At 42.5% G+C, this 17,064-nt stretch overlaps 1 protein-coding gene across 1 annotated transcript in view; it reads left to right on the forward strand.

Annotated features, from left to right (window-relative positions):
- The first annotated feature begins 14,447 nt into the window (after positions 1 to 14,447).
- BMP3 (bone morphogenetic protein 3) overlaps positions 14,448 to 17,064 on the forward strand; it is a 28,762-nt gene continuing 26,145 nt past the window's right edge. Inside the window, exon 1 of the mRNA XM_010974048.3 lies at positions 14,448 to 15,546. Coding sequence (XP_010972350.1) covers positions 15,222 to 15,546 — 325 coding nt within the window. The 5' untranslated portion in view covers positions 14,448 to 15,221. The remainder of the gene's footprint in view (positions 15,547 to 17,064) is intronic.

The following is a 17,064-nucleotide window of genomic DNA, read 5'->3' on the forward strand; positions in this document are numbered from 1 at the left end:
CTATGGTGCCTATTTCATTAAACATTAGTCTACATGTTGCTGTGAAGCTATCTGTGGATGTGATTAACATTTATAATCAGTTGAACTTAGGTAGAGCAGATTATTTTCCATAATGTGGTGGTCTTCATCCAATCAGTTGAAGATCTTAAGAACAAAGACTTAGGTTTCCTGAGGAAGAAGGAGTTCTCCCTCAAACTACATAGACATCCTGCCTGAGTTTCCAGTCTGCCAGCCTACCCTATAGATTTCAGATTCAAGATTGTAACATCAGCTCTTTCCTGAATTTCCAGGCTGCTGGCCTGCCCTACATATCTCAAATTGCCAGACCCTACAATCATGTGAACCAAATCCTTAAAGTAAATCAACAGATAGGTAGGTAGATAGACAGATCTATATCTCTCTAAATCTGGGTATACAGATATACCTGTTTCTCTATATCTATTTATATCCGTGTGCGTGTGCGTGTGCGTGTACATGTGTCTTATTGGTTTGGTTCCTCTGGAGAAGCCTGACTAATCCAGTGACCAACCATCGTGGTTTTCCCAGGACAAAGAGATTGAGTGGAACATGGACCTTTCAGATCTAAAACCAGGACAGACTTGAGCAAACCCAGACAAGTTGGTCACCCTACGTTAAAGTATCTCTTCCTTGCAGCAAATTGCATGGTGGAAAGAATTATCAGTGTTACACAGACTTGCAGGATCTTTCCAATTATTGGTGGTGCAAGTTATCTAGCCAAACACCAGTCAGACTATATTAACTTAGCACTGCACTAGGTTGTGTGTGTATGGTAAAGTACACATAATGCAAAATGTACCATTTAAACCATTTTAAAGGTACACACCACTGTGCAATCACCACCACTTTCTATTTGCAGAATCTTTGCATCACCCCAAGCAGAATTGCTATCCATTAACACTCTCCCCAGCTCCTGGCAACCACTTATCTGTTTTCTGCCTCTATGGATTTGTCTCTTCTGGCAAATGTATCCGATTGAATTAAAAGGCTGCCTTGAATTAAAAGGCTGCCTGAAGGAGCTGAGTTTTGAGCCAAATGACTCAGCAACACAGATTGTAAGAAAGAATGAAGAAAGTCTTTTAGGGTTTAAATCATTTAGTCATGCATTCAACAACTCTTTATTGAACAGCTACTATGAACCAGAGGCTTTTCATGGTACTGAGGCTATACTTGTCCTCGGGGTCATAGTGTTGACACAGAGGGTCAGCCATTCATAGCAAATGATTGGATGTATTGAGTTTATGAAAAATGTGGAAATGGAAATGGAGTCGATGGAAGTTAGAAGCCCTTGAATTCTGGACCCAGGGGTTAAATGCTAACTATGTTCGGCCCTGGATGGTCACCATAGATTCCTGAGATATGAAGTGACCAGGCAATCCTTGGCTCTTCTTGTCCTGTTTCTTGGTGTGGAAAGATAGGGGACAGCAGCGAGCAATTCTTCTAAACTGCCACGCAGCGGAGGGTGGCCTGCCATGGAAGAAAAGGGTACTGGAAATGACTGCGGACGTGGAAAAGAAGGCCTTTCATTTCTTCACAGGATTAGAAAAAAATTCTATCCAGACTGTTCTGAACAGGGCTTAGCTACGCATTCGGATATTACTCTCTGATAAGAAATACCATAAAACACCTGTGTTAGGTAATACACGTCAACAACATCTCCTTTCTATCAGAACTTAATCTATGTTCATCAGTAGTTGGTAGGACTTCTGCCATGGCTTGGTAAAGAGATACAAACAGGTCCACCTCTGTGCAGAACTAGAGATAAGTACTTCCACAAAATATTACTACTATGATGCTACGTAAATCACCTTTACAGTCCTATAATAAAGCCACTAATAACACTTTGTACTTATGAACTGCCTCACACCGAGAACCTCAGATGTTTTATAGACCATAAATTCTCCCAGCACCCTTCTTGAGATAAAGAATAATTACTCTTCCCTACCAATAGATACACCAGAAACGAGCTTAGCTGAATGACTTGCCCAAGGCCACTGAGGTAAGACAGAAGTCCACTTGTTCTGGAGACTAACTCGGGGCCCATCCTGCACTAAAGAGTGTGGTAGGCAATCCTTTATCACAGGCACTGTTTCTACTTCCCCTTTCTTTTTCTACCAACTCCTGGCAGCTCTCCTAAGTTTCCCTCAAGGTGTTAACTGATACCAGCTGATAATGCTCAAGGTGTCAGCCTTCCCAGGGATATCTACCTTTTATTGGGGAGCTCCTGAGGGCTGGCTGAATTTCAAGAAGCAAAGAAAGGAGCTCTTTGAATCGTGGTTGGAAAATGTGTGTCCTTCCCATGGCTCACAAAGGGCCCTGCGCGGGACACTGATCAGCCCCTGCTCTGCCACCCTGGAGACTGTCTCCAGAGAGAAATCTCCTTTCCTACTCCACCCACCAGGCCACTCTGAGGTCTTACTTTGTCTTAAGGATGGAAAAGGAAAGAGAGGAATCATCTTTGTGCCTAGAACTTTCTGACAGCAGGACCTGTCTCGTTCTGTCCGAGCCATCTCTCAGTAAAATTGTTAGTGAGTTGTTTCTTGATGTTTACTTGGCGATACAATCCAAACACTGCCACCAGGTGGGATTTCTTCCACCTAGCAGGACAGACACGTCCCACAGCGTTTCCAAGATCAATAACGTGTAAGACCTCTTCCTACCTAAATGAGCGGAAACAGAACAACTTAAAACCACTAGAAAAGTGCCTGGTTGCCCATCGCCCTTTGTTGGAACTTGTGTCTGATTTCCTAAATTAATTTCAAATAGGCTATTGCATATGATTTAAGAGGAAAGTGGGAAATAGGAATTCAAGGGCTGAGGTTTGCTGTATGATCACTTGCGTATCTTTTATGATATGGATCATTTAAAATTTTTGGAGAAGGCAGTTAACACTTACTTTATGTACAAGTGCTCAATGTGCAGAGAAAAATATTGAAAATGGGTTTCCTCCTGATCTTTTTATCACTGGAAGAGTAGCAGTACTGCTTTTCTCTAAAAAGGAAACAAATTTCTGCTATCAACATGAATTTCCTCTGAAGACAGCCCTGTTGAGGCTGTGCAGATATAATCAACTATCAGAAGTCAAAAACAAAATAATAATAATAATAATAAAGTCTCTCTTCATCTTTCTGCCATCTTAGGTGACAGAATTAGGATGTCATGGTTTGTGCCCCAGTGTTTTTCTTGCAGCTGCTCTTCTGAAGGGGATTTACTGAGGACCTACTGCGGGCAAAGACCTCTCCCAGGTGCTACGCGTGATTCTTGCCCTTGGGAGGCTGCTTTCTAAATAGGGACGCAAATGTACACAAGTGCCCATTGTTCATGATCTGTTAGTGTTCATGTGTTTATGTATCAAATAATGGCCTGGAGTCTTCCAGAAAGGCTTTATGGAACAAATGAAATCTGAAATGTGCTGATCTGGAGAAGATTCATGTTTTGATTTGGGTTTGATATATATTATGTGGAAATTTGCACCAGAGTGTTTTTTTTTTTTAATTGAAGTCTACAATGTTGTGTCAATGTCTGGTGTACAGCATAATATTTCAACCATACATATACATTCATATATTTGTTTTCATATTCTTTTTCATTATAGGTTACAACAAGATATTGAATACAGTTCCCTGTGCTAAAGTTGTCATTTATCTATTTTAGATATAGTAGTTAATATCTGCAAATCTCAGACTCCCAATTTATCCCTTCCCACCACCTTTCCCCAACTGGTAACCATAAGTTTGTTTTCTATGTCTGTGATTCTGTTTCTGTTTTGTAAATAAGTTCATTTGTGTTTTTTAGATTCCACATATAAGTGATATCATATGGTATTTTTCTTTCTCTTTTGGCTTACTTCACTTAGAATGACAGTCTCCAGAGACATCCATGTAGCTGCAAATGGCATTATTTTATTCTTTTTTTTGGCTGAGTAGTATTCCATTGTATAAATATACCACAGCTTCTTTACCCAGTCAGGGGACATTTAGGTTGATTCCATGTCTTGGTTACTGTAAAAAAGTGCTGCTATGAACACTGGGGTGCATGTCTTTTAGAATTAGAGTTTCCTCCAGATATATGCCCAGGAGTGGAATTGCAGAGTGTTTTAAAGCAAGAACAACTACCACAGGATGGCCGCAGATTCCTGAGTGGTGTTCCTCACCAATTCCTTAGAATTCAAAAATATATGCCAAACTAGCTGCAGAAGTAATCACAAATCTCTTTTTAATTATTTACACTTCCTTCAAAATATACATTCCAATAAAATGTACTGTACACTTAGTATAGTTGTAGGGATGACGAAAATGGAAAAGAAGCATCCTTTGATCTTGTTGAGAATCGAGTCTGTCAGCATCTATTCAATTTTAATTTCAGTCCAGCCAAATCCTATTCGGCTAATCTGGCACTATCCAGACACTCCTGCTCTGTTTACAGCTCAGCAATCGTTACCAGGATTGACAACATGGATACCTGAAATATTTATACAGCATTTATGCAATCACTCTTCATTGCCTAGTAAAAGACTGGTTTGCAGTGGCTGGCTTCTTGCCAGAGTTATCTAGATCTTAATGTTATAAGGCAAGAATTTACCCTAGAGTTCAAAAATTGAAAAACAGGGTGGAGGAGTTGGTAGTGGTGATCATTTGTGGTCAAAGAAAGCTATTTGCTTTTCTGTGGGCAGATATCCAGGGGCAGTTTGAAATGACTTCCCTCAAGGAAGAAACAACAGAAAAACACCTGGAAATCCTGAAGTGAAAGTAGAGAATCAAATTAGTTCCCAGTGGTGATATTTATCATTTCTACACCCTCTGTCCATATTTTTAAAGCATTCGTCACCATACCTAAGCGATTTTAATTGATCCTGTCAAGGTTTTTAACATGGGTCATCTGAGTAGCTACACCCAGAAATTTATTTGCCAGGTGAAAAGGCAGATGCTTGCAGCCATACTGATGATTGGATCCCTGGGTTGCTGAGGTGACAAATGAGATCACCTCCCTCCAGATACTGGAAGGTCAGTAGCCTCCTCAATCCGCAGCCCTATTGCCACCATCTTGTGGACCACGTTTAGGGGAAGGGCCAGTAGGAAGGAAGAGGGACCAAAGGAGGTAGAATTAAGAAAGTGGGAGAAGGGAGAGGGATAGGGGTGAGCCTGAGAGCAGAAGGGAGGGGGAGGAGTGAGGAAATCACGTGTATTTATGCACTGCCAGCTAATCCTCACCTATGGGGGCTTAGAGGCAAGACTGCCTGGGAGGATGCTATGGAAATATGGATGGAAATGTTTGCTGAATTGTGTATGGAACAATTGCTAGGGCACAAAATAATGTACGTGTTACCCTTTTAGAAACTCAGCTTAGGAAATAAACACTAAAAGGGCGAGGTGAAAAAAGAGATGTATTCTAAGAGGAAAAGAGTTTTTAAACTAACAGCTTTTCCCCAAGACAAGAATCAAACTCAGTAAACTGCCATGTATGAACATCCAAGAGAAATTCAAGAGAGAGAAATCTGCTAGTAAAAAGGTTTTGGGGAGGCCGTAAGAATTTAAACACAAATTACAGAGGAAGGATGGCACCTGAACTGCCTGCAGGAAGAAACTGATTAGGATGGGGTCGAGTTCCACCCACAAATCCTGCAGACAACACGCAGAAAACAATGGGACCAGCACCTGAGGAGACATTCAGACTATCAAATCACAAAGACTCAATGAACAGCCAGAGGGAGGAAGGCTTCAAGGCAGGCTCGCAAAATTTCTCATGCTGTGATTCAAGCATGACACAGAACATTCTACCAAGGGCGAAAACATCAGTTGTTATAAGTAAAACCCTTTTCTTTTCTTGGTGGGGGAGTGGGTTAAGAAGAAGGGGAAGTGTAATGGCAAATTCTCATAGCACCATTATCAGCTGAAATTTTCAGTATAGGTGGGATTGAATAGTACAACAGAAAATATGACCAGGTGTGTCAGTTAGTGATAAAACCTTACTGTGCACGTTGTTCAGATGTGTTGATTGTGAAGCAGAATCACCAGAGTCAAGCATGAAAAGGGATCCAGCCCCGTCACAATATAATTTCTTTATTTTTTAATTAAACAGGAAAAAGTCAAAATACTATGTGGTTCTAAAGATACAGTTAACACACAGAAATATTCTATGTCCTAGGCATAGAAAAGGGAAACTGAGAAGAGATATTCCAATATGCTAATTTTGGTTTCGTTTGCGTCCTATGATGACAGGTGATGTGAAAATAGTGTTTCTGCTCTCAAGGATCTAATTAGTTGTTTTTTCTTATTCTGTATGTTTAGTCATCTTTAATTTTCATATCATTACAATTTTAAGGAATGTCTTAGTTGAAAAGCAGTTGAAATGACTTCAAAAAAGGAAATAAACAAAAGCTAAAATCAAATTATTCTGTTATAGGAAGATAAACTTTTTTATTCTATATATTAATATAGGAAAATAAATATATTTGATGGGAGATATCTGGTGTAACACCCCTCATCTTATCACTGTTCAGTTGGATTCTGTTCCATACATATTATATTAAGCATATAATGATGTGTAAGGAAATTAGGGGAAGGCAGTGAGGGTAAAAGACGAATAACTGGAGGGAGGGTATAGCTCAGTGGTAGAGTGTATGCTTAGCATGCATGAGGTTCTGGGTTCAATCGCCAGTACCTTCATTAAAAAAATTTTTTTTAATAAATAAATAAAAGATGAATAACTATTCCTGCCTTCAAGGTCTTTGCATCTAATAAGTCAGATCAATGTAATGACACTTCCACATCTCCCCAACCCCAAGCCTATGCCTTGGATTCTTGTCTGATTTTCTTATTTAGGACAGAGAACAAGGTGTTGGGGGAAATCCTCGGAGTGACTGATTATTCTCAGTGTAGATCATGAAAAACGTGTGAGACCCTCGGTCCCTGTAAAGCACTCAGTAGGCTCTCCTTTCCAATTTTTTGCTAGTGGCTGGAACATTTTCCTTCCAGACCTTGTTAGGCGGACTTACTCATCATTCAGGTCTCTGTTCAAATACTGGGTCCTCAGAGAGGTGTCTCGTGACCACCTCACCACCCTGGAACCGCATCCCCCTCCACATATACACACCATTCTTGATCCTATTTGTTTTATTATCTTCATGGTACCTCTGTGAAATTCTTGAATTTTTTAATTTGGTTTTATTGTCCATTTCTCTTGGAATGTAAACTCCATGAGGGTAGGATTTCAAAGGTCTTCTGTATGGCTCTATCCCCAGCTTCTAGAATAGTGTATGGCTCATAATGTAAACTCAATGAATATTTATGAACACATGAGGAAGCACCTACCTCTGCCTCTCTCGGTCTTACGATCTTGACCCTAGATTTTTTTTTTTTTTAATAACAAATAATTACTTTGCTCCCACTGTATCTCTAGTACCTAGAGGGATTTCTGGTACATGAGGGATATTCACTTAAAAAACAAAACTGTTAGCAAAAATGATGGTAAAACAGGAGCCAGGAAGAACAAAGCAGAAAATCAAAGTGTGGTGTAAGCCAGATTATGGAGTTGTGTGTTGGTCTCTGTGTGTTTATTTCCATGAACCTTTAGTCAATGATTGTTTGCAAGTTCCAGGCTTGCCTCAACTATGTGACAGAAATCCAAAATTAAATTGGTTGTGTGTTCAAGCTTAGCCAGAATAAGAGAGAAAGGCATAGCAGAATCCTTTAGTGCAATGCAGTAACAAAAAGAAGAATCAGCCAGAGAAAGATGGGGCAGATGGAAAATCTCTGGGGAAGAAGAGTCAGACAAGAGGTCCGCTCACTTCTTCCCCAGGTGGATGTTCTCCCATTGCTGCCAACCTGGAGGGAGCTGGGTTTTATTAGAGATACCTCTTTCTTTATAAAAGTAAACCGAAGCAGCATATGCCAGAATCTCTCAAATGCTATGAGAGGTATAAAATGCTATGAAGATTTAAAGGATTAAGAGCTCACAAGCCGTTGGAGTGATTAAGAATTATTGCACAGAAAAGGTAGCATTTGCAGATGGTCTTGAGGAGCATAAACCAGGCAAAGGAAGACTGCAAGTGAAAAAAGTGTAAATGAACCATCTACTATGGCATAGGGGATATGTGGGGAAAAATAGAGACACACCAGAAAATCAGGCTGAGGACAAACGGTGGAAGGCCGTGAATATCAAACTGAGGATTTTTTTTTTTTTTTTTGCTTAAATTTAATTGGTAATGAGCAACTACTTACTGGTTTTTGAGAAAGATTTTATTAAATTTTAGGAGGATAAATCTGGTAGCAGTATTTAGATGATTACTATGATAGGCAGGATTCTAAATTGACTCCTAGTTATTTGTATAATCTCCATATTCAGTGTAAGAGAAAGTATGACAGGATATCCCTTTGGTGATTAGTTTATGTTACATGGTAAAATTGAGTTTACTAAAGGGAGATTACTTTGGTGAGCTGGACCTCAGACAAGTCCCTTAAAAGGCTGGGGACCCTCTCTGGAGAAAGAGATTATAAATACTCTATTTAACATGCAAGAAGTTCCCCATTGCTGGTTTGAAGATGCAGAGGACACATGGCAGAAGTGGCAGGTGGCTTCTGGGAGCTGGTAACAAACCCTGGTAATTGCCCTCAAGAAGATGAGACCTCAGTCCTACAAGCGTTAAGGAACTGCAATATGTCGACACACGAATGAGCTTTCAGATAAGAACCCCACCTATCCAGCACCTTCAGTGTGAGACCCTAAGCAGAAACCCAGGTGAGCCCACCTGGACTTCTGACCTACGGAACTGTAGCATAACAAATGAGAGCTGTTTTAAGCCTCTAGGTTGTTGAGCAGCAATAGAAATCATATACAGTTGGAGTGAGGAAGAACTGGAAGCCATCTGGGAGACTTTAACTAGTCTAGAGTAGAATAAGTTAGCAACTAAATGAAAGAGGTTGCAATAAAAATAAAGAGGACAGATGACAGAGATATCGAAGAAATAGTGTCTATGTGACTTAGCAATGATTAGAAATGATGATCAGAGAGAGAGAAGGCAAATGTGACTCTAAGACTTGGAACCAGGATGGCTACAAAGATACTGGTGCCATTCACAGAAGAGTGGAAACCAAGAATAAGATGGGGGGGCATGATCAGTTTCATTACAGATGCACAGAATTTATGGTGCCAGCAAGACATCCACAAGTTTGTAAAAAATGGGAGTCTGAAATTCTATAGTGAAGCTTAGTTTAGGAAAGGCATTTTTGGAATTTCTGATAAATAAATAGCTACATACATAGCTAAAGTGAGGTAACTGAGGAAGTAACTGGAGAGAGAGACTGGTATGAAGTTGGAGAGAATCCCAGAAGAAAGGCCTCTCCCATCTCTGTGTTCTTGATAACTCCTCTGCCTGGAATATCCTGTCTGAAATAGTCCTGGAGAAACACCTATTTAACTTTCAAATCTCAATTCAAGTATCATCTCCTCCATGCAACACTTCCTGCCTTATTCAGCCATTCAAAACTATCTTAAGGTTTCTTAAGTGATAATATTCCTGTCTCCCCAGTAGGGAGAATAGGGACCATTTCATTTCATCTTTGTATCTTCAATACCAAATTAAGTGTCAAGAACACAACAGATACTAAATATTTGTAGAGTGAAGGAAACAAAGGTATGTGTAATCAAAAAGACAAGAAGAAACCGGAATAGTGCCATATACATAAAAAAGGAAGAGAGTTTCCAGGAGAGGGTGGTAAATAGTGTCGAACACTTAAAGGTAAATAAGGATGAAGACTTGGGGTGGGGTGGCAAATGGACCGGTGTTTAGAAGTTTAGTACCTAACACAAATTTCAGTAGAGAACAAAGATCCTCTTATAGATGGTAATAAACAAAATGAAGTGATGTGATTCTAGGCAGTAAGAAAGTGAAATGTTAGGTACAGACTACTTTTTAAACAAGTTAAGAGATCAAAGAAAAGAAAATGATAGGATGATATTTTTTGAAACAGATAAGGAAAAGTGTTTTGATGTTTGGTATTGTTTTTAGAATGAAGAAAAACTAAACAAGTTTACAGGCAGAATAGAAAATAACTACTAATAAATGGATTGAAGGTTCACAGACTTTGCATTTTCCATTGTCCCTTCTTCCTTGACAACTGAACTCAGATTCTGTTTGCAGTGGAAATGTGCCCAGACCGAGACAAGATACTCAATTTCCCAGTCCCCCTCATTCAGAAAATTTTGAATGGCCCCAGGTAGAGGTGGCCGTGAGGTAAGATTTTGACCAATGATATATGAGAGATACCTGTCAGAGTTCTGAGAGAGCCTTTACTTTTCTTGATGAAAAGGTAAAGGTATAGCTGGTTGCCTCCCCTTTTCTCCTCCTTTCTTCCTTGAGTGAGGACTTGATGGCTGGAGTTGTAGGAGCCATCTGATGACCCTGAGTCAGCAAGAAAGAGAGAAAAGATGAGCCACATAAACATGAGACATGACACTGTCAAGTCACTGAACAAATACCAACAGCTCCTTAACTGCAGATTTCTTACAAGAGGGAAAATAAACCCCTATATATTGACGCCACTGTGAATCAGATACATATATATATCAGGTATATATGTGTGTGTATATCTATCTATATATATATCCTTGCATTCAAGGAAGTTTGTAACTAATAAGGCTTTAAATATCTTTAATCAACCTTCTGATGTTTGAATCAGTTCTAAAATTTCCCCCAGTTGCTATCTACCTTATGTTTTCATAATTCCAGAGGCAGGAAATTTAGTAGTTATTAAAACTTTCTAGACCATTTTGGAGAGTTCTGGCCTTCATTAGAAAGCCTTCTCTTCTCAAAAACGTTTTAGGGTCCCCTACTTTTCCCTTGATCTATCATTCAAGGCCTTCTGCGTTTGCGTTCCACCCTACAATCCGTCTCTATTTCCTGTGCTCTCCAGCATACAAGCCCTATTCAGATCAGGTCAAACTTTGTCCCAACAGACACTGCCTTATTAGCATGGTAAACTCATTCTTACTTCTGCAACTTCTCTCTTACTGTTATTCTTTTCTAAATTACAAATCCTTTATGTTTGACTTGCCTAAAGTCCTACCCATTTTTCAAGGCTAAATAAAACCTCACCTCTTCTAGGAAATCTTCCCTGGCTACTCCATCTCCCGTTGATTTCCTCCTTTCACTGTTTAAAACAGCAAATTGTGACATAGTCTCCAAAACATGGTTGAATACTACTTCTCCCATTTTTGGTTAATTGTCCCATGTGGCTTTCTTTGGTTCACCCACTAGAAGGTAAACTCTTCAGAGCCTAAGACACATTTTTCTTATATATTTTCCCCACAACTGCTGATACAGACTTGAGTAAGTACTCAATAATAATTTAGAAAATGTATGTATACAGTGCTTAAGAGAGCTAAAAAGAAGACATGTGTAGTATACATACACACACACATGCATATACACACACACAGACATGATTTTGTGGTCAAAATTAGAGCTCAACTCAACAGAATCCACTAAAATTTCAAATTTGTGTTTGCTGTTATTTTAAATTACACAGATGGCTTTCTTTAAATCTCCTTGTCTTTAGGAAGAGACTGATAAGTGTCCTTTGATTCAATGGTTGGCTGTAACAGTAACAGTTAATCTCTAAAATAAAATAGGAAATTCCTACTACTAAAATACAAGACAAATTTTAATTAATCAGACTCAATAAGAAATCAGACTGTGTATCACCATTGTATTCAATCCAGAAGCTCCTTTTTTTTTTTTTTTTGAACAGCTACAAATCCTTCATATATCAACTAAGTCAGATGCACAGCCAGAATTATGAATCCTAATATTTAGTCCTTTTGGGGGGAGGGCATCTAATGATGCCAGCATTCTGAGACAATTTAATCCATACAGATCTGAGTTTCTATGACCTAAGATAAAACAAAACATCCTTTTATGGTCTTAAAGTGTTATAGCATGGCATCTCTAGGTGGGAAATACTATACCCAATTCAATTTTTTAAACTTTTTTTTTTAATTGTCAGTTTACCCAGTTCAGTTGGCTTTCAGCTCAGGTCCCCAGGAAGTCACTCAGAAGGTCTGGCATGAGTGCCATTTCTTTGTCATTGCTGGACATGATACTGCTGGCTTATCTGTTTCATCCCTTGCTCCATCTTGGGCATAGGTTAGTTGCAAATGAGTTGCTTTTGGTCCTGAATGTAGCTGTTACAAGCGTTCTTCAGTTTGCCAGCTTCCATCCACACTTTTTTGTCCAGTCTCACAATTACAAGTGAGAGTTCTGGCTAGGGGTTATTTTACTTGCTTAACATTTTGTCCCTTTTTTTTACTCTAAATGTAGCGGCAGATCACTAAAATGTAAAGATAGATATGGCCTGACCTCTGCTTTAAATAAAAACATACAAGCAATTCTCTTAGCTCATAGCTGATTCTTCTTAAGCACTTGTTGTATGCAAGGCACTGTACTAATCTCTTGACATGGACTTTTCCAATGATTATTCACAACAATTCTGTGCAACAGGAGATACTATTTTATACTTATGACTCCTGTAAGAAAGTGGAAGCACAAGGGAAAGAAGGGAAAGTCTATACATCTAGGAAGAAGTGAAGGTAGGCATTGAAGACTTACGGTCAAACCCAGCACTCACAGCACAGCTTCTACAGATGAAAAATTATGTCAAGTACAAAGTGGCAAAAGTAGCAAGATGGCTATGCACTTGATCTAAAGGAAGAGAAGTCTTGGGGATGGTTTCAAAAAGCAGGAAGGTGAAATTTTAGCAATGCAGACTGAGGCTGGAGGAGACCAAGAACTATATATTTAAAAGGTCAGAGGTGACCACCAAAGCAGATTTTTTTTTTTTTTTCTCAATTTGGCATCCTCCCAGCGCAGGGAATAAAGATGTGAGAAAGCCCTGAAGGCAGGCCTAGAAAGAGAAGGCAGCTCACAGAACTGAGAGGGAAAGAACCAAAGATTCACAGAGACAAATCAAAGAGGGAGAGAATTTGCAGGGCCTATTGAATTTTGAAACTGGGTCTTCATAATTAATCACAAAAGCTATTATGTTCTTTATGCAAGCAAAGATCACACACATGATCTCATTTAATCCTCACAACCACCCTTGAAGTTTGTGTTATTATCTGCAGCACAGTTCCAGGGATGGCCAAAGGCAAAATGTAAACCGCAGTGGGTTGAAAAGTGATTGAGTGCGGAGAATGTAGTCTGCACTTGGGATAAGTTTGGGATAAAAAGGGATTGAGCCCCTACTACAGGCTAGTCAGTGTGCCAGTCACTTTAGCACTGTTTTCTAATGTCATCCAAACAAAACTCTAAAAGGGATGTGTCCTTATTGACCTTTTAAAAAAAAGACAGAATTTTGGAAGCCCAGTGTGATCGAAAAGCCTGTATTCTTTTCCATAAACCCCACTGTGCTCCCACTAGGGAACAGACAAGCTGGAACAGACATTTACTGAAGTCCTCACTGCACCAGGCCAGACACTGGGCTAAGAACGTTTATGTGGACTGTGACATTGAAACTTCAGTTTAAATAGTAGTTTCATTGACTGGGACATTGTGCTGTACACCAGAAATTGACACATTGTAACTAACTATACTTCAATTAATTTTTTTAAATGCTAGTTTCATTATTAATAGTGTGGTGATTGGTGATTAAGGACCTGAGCCCAGGAACCAGACTCCCTGAGTTTGAAGCTCAGCTCTGCCATCCATGAGTATCCTTTTGTCTCAGTTTCCTCATCTGTAAAATGGGCTTCCTTCGAAGATAATACATTTGAAATAAAAAGAACAATGAATACCTAGGGCATGATAAGTGAGCAGTAAACTGTTAGCCAGTAGTTTAGTCACCATTTTACCCCCAGGGAAGAGAGGGTGAGGAAGGATCTCAGAGTTAAGCTGGCTGTGGATTCCAGCGTCTCCCAGAAGTCCTTCTGTTTCCCCAGGGCCTGCAATCTTGGAGACAAACGTCTTGAGGGGGAAAGTAGGGGTAGGTGAGTGTTTGTGGTGTGTTTGCTTGTCGGTTTATTTGTTTTAAGACGGGATTGACTGGCACCGTATCTTTCTCCTGACGAGGAGGGAGATGCAAAGTAAAGATGCAGAAGAGAAGGAGCTATGATGGGTAAGCTCTCAGAGAGACAAGGAGAGATGGCAACCCAGCACAGATCAGGGTCCGCAGCCTGGATCAGGAGACGCCCAGGAAAGGAAATGAGGATGGTGTGCACCTCTCGATTTTATTTGGAAGCAAAGGAGAAAGAATCCAGGAAGAAGTTTATTTTCCTCTGCTCTCTTGCTGGCCAGGAAACAGCCAGAGTTCTTGATGGGATTAAAAAATAACACCCACTCCCTTCTACCCTTTCTTTCTTCCTCGACTGTCTCCTTTACCCCCTCCTCTTCCCAACCACCCCCACCCCTACTTCCTCTTCTTTCCCCTCCCTCCCCTGCTAGTTTGCCGGTTACTTCCCTCTTCCCTTCGCTCCTGGCTATAGAGGGGTCCCAGCTGCCTGCGAGCGAGCGCAAGGGAGATAGTGAGATTGGCGGCGGACTGTACACATCAGCCAGGGAACGAAGTCTCTCTCTCTCTCTCTCTCCCTCTCCCTCTCCCTCTCTCTTTCTCCCCCACCCCACCCCCTCACACGCACGCACACACACACACACACACACACACACACACACACTCACACACTCACACACACACACACTCACACACACACTCAAAACTCGATCCGGCCGCACCGCGGCTGCTCCAATCCTTGCAAAAGGCGAACGAGCGCCCTCCGGCCCGCGGCGCTCAACCCCTCTCGGGCTCTGCGCCCGACTCAGCGCTAGTCCCCGTGCGCAGCGCGGTCGCTTCGGCAGGCTGTTCCCGAAAATAAAGCGGGGAGAGAGGGTACGGACAGATCCGAAAACACCCCGGCCACACACGCCGCGACTTCAGCTCTTCGGCGTCCGAGTGGAGACGGTCCTGGCAGCGCCCTGCGCTTGGTGAGGTCCTCGCCGCTGCCCGGGAAGAGCCCACCTGCCGGTCCGTGATCGGCCCGCGCTAAAAGTGGGGCTTGTCGCTGTCCTGCTCAGGCAGCGTCCGCGCTCCGGGCCCCCTTGCCCCAGGTAGTTGTGAGTTCAGCCCTTGGCTCTGCCGCGGGCCCCTCGCGCCTTAGAGGGTCCACCCCCCCGCCCCCGGGACGCGGCAGCAGACGCGCGGTGCCGGGACCTCGCTATGGCTGGGACGCGCAGACTGCTCTGTCTATGGCTGGGCTGCTTGTGCGTGAGCCTGGCGCGGGGACAGACACTCAAGCAGCATTTCCCGGGGATCCGCAAGGCTGTGCCGGGTGACCGCACCGCAGGTGGTGGCGCAGACCCCCTGCTGCAGCCGCACGACAAGGTGTCAGAGCACATGCTGCGACTCTACGACAGGTACAGCGGCAGTGACAGAGCCGCGACAGCGCGGACACCAGGGTCCTCCGAACTGGGCTCTCCGCCCCTGCGGCCCCAGCTCCTGCGGGAGGGCAACACAGTTCGCAGCTTTCGAGCCGGAGCAGCAGGTGAGTGCCCGAGTCGCCCCCTTTCCGTGGTCCCGCCCCAGATGTTTCCTGGGACCCCCGCAGCTTCCTCATCTGACCTGTGATGCCTAGAAACCTTCCCTCGGCCCCCAGCTGCCCTCCGAGCCCCTCGGTGCAGTCCCATCCCGCATTCCGCCCGTGAGTCAGCCCAATTATAGAGTCCGAATCGAGAGGAAGAAGTGGAGAGAAGGGCGCCCAGCCCTGGAGGGGGTTCGGCTGGAGAAAGTGCGTGGAGCAAGGGCTCCCCCACCTCGCCGCCCACCGGAGTCCTCCTGCCCTGGGTGTCTGGGGCAACTCTGGGGTACCTTGTGCCGGTGTTTCTTTAGTCGGTCAGCGGAAATTCCCTTGGACTGGGCTTTAGCCATGTTTACTTAAAGGCAGATGTCATTTTATGCCAACCCCAGGGCACCAGAGAGAAAAGTCACACTTGAATTACACGCGCTCCCGTCGCCTTGTAGACCGTCGCTTCTCCAGACTTTGCACTCTCTCTTAACTCACGGTCTCTGTGTTAGGATATTTGACGCTTTCCACTTGATAGTCCCTTGGTGGCAAACACAAACTAAACCAGGTGCTCGGGTGTTTCGATTATTTAAAAGCCATCTGGGCAAATAGGGATTGTACCACCCACCCTGGGAGGAGTTGGGAGGGAGGTGAGCAGCCATAGATGTAAACACCTCTTGGAATCTGCCGATGAAAATCTGCTCATCCCATTTTTCAACACACAGATCACTGCCGACTGAAATTCATGGCTTAACACGGTTTCTCCTGGCCCCCTTGGTGAGGCGAATAACTTACACTAACAGCCTGCCTCTCTTGTGCTAACAGCTTGAGGGAAAGTTTCCTGGACACTAACTCGGTTTCTATGCTTTGAGGATGCACCAGGCTTTTTTTGTTCACTACCTACATTCATGACAAAGGGAAATGTAACTGCAAAGCCTGTCTTCAGTGAACCCTTGAAAAATAGCCAAGAATCTTCAAGTAAGGAGGCCATGCCTCACGCTTGCTCTATCAATTCTGTCAGAATCACTAGAAAGAAATCTCCCAAAGCTTTGATATGCAGGACTCCTGGAAAAGAGGAACATGCAAGCATCCATCAAGGAAAGCCCTAGTCTGACACTGTAAATACACTCTGGAGCTCACAGGCATGATGACATTTACAATAAATGTGAATTATGCTTTCTAATGCAGAAGTCTTTAGCTAGAGTCTGAGCTGAACCAGATTTCACTTGCTTCTTAAAACCACGAGTATGATCTATAAGGAGCTGGCCTCTACTAAGGAAACAGAAACCTGCTCTGAGTTGTCCATCATATGCCAGCCACTTGAGGAGGCTGTCCTGACAGCTGACCACACCAGTGAATGCCCTGTTTACTCCAGTGCCACTCTGAGGGCAGAGCTCGATGAAGGAGCAGGGTGGGAGAAGCAAGAGTTGGAAGGAAGTTGAATGGGCAAGGCAGGTGGCAATACTGAAGGTACTCAAATCACTCTTACCTCGATGTTCA

The sequence above is a fragment of the Camelus bactrianus genome, chromosome 2 (assembly GCF_048773025.1).
Source record: "Camelus bactrianus isolate YW-2024 breed Bactrian camel chromosome 2, ASM4877302v1, whole genome shotgun sequence".
Classification (NCBI taxonomy): domain Eukaryota; kingdom Metazoa; phylum Chordata; class Mammalia; order Artiodactyla; family Camelidae; genus Camelus; species Camelus bactrianus.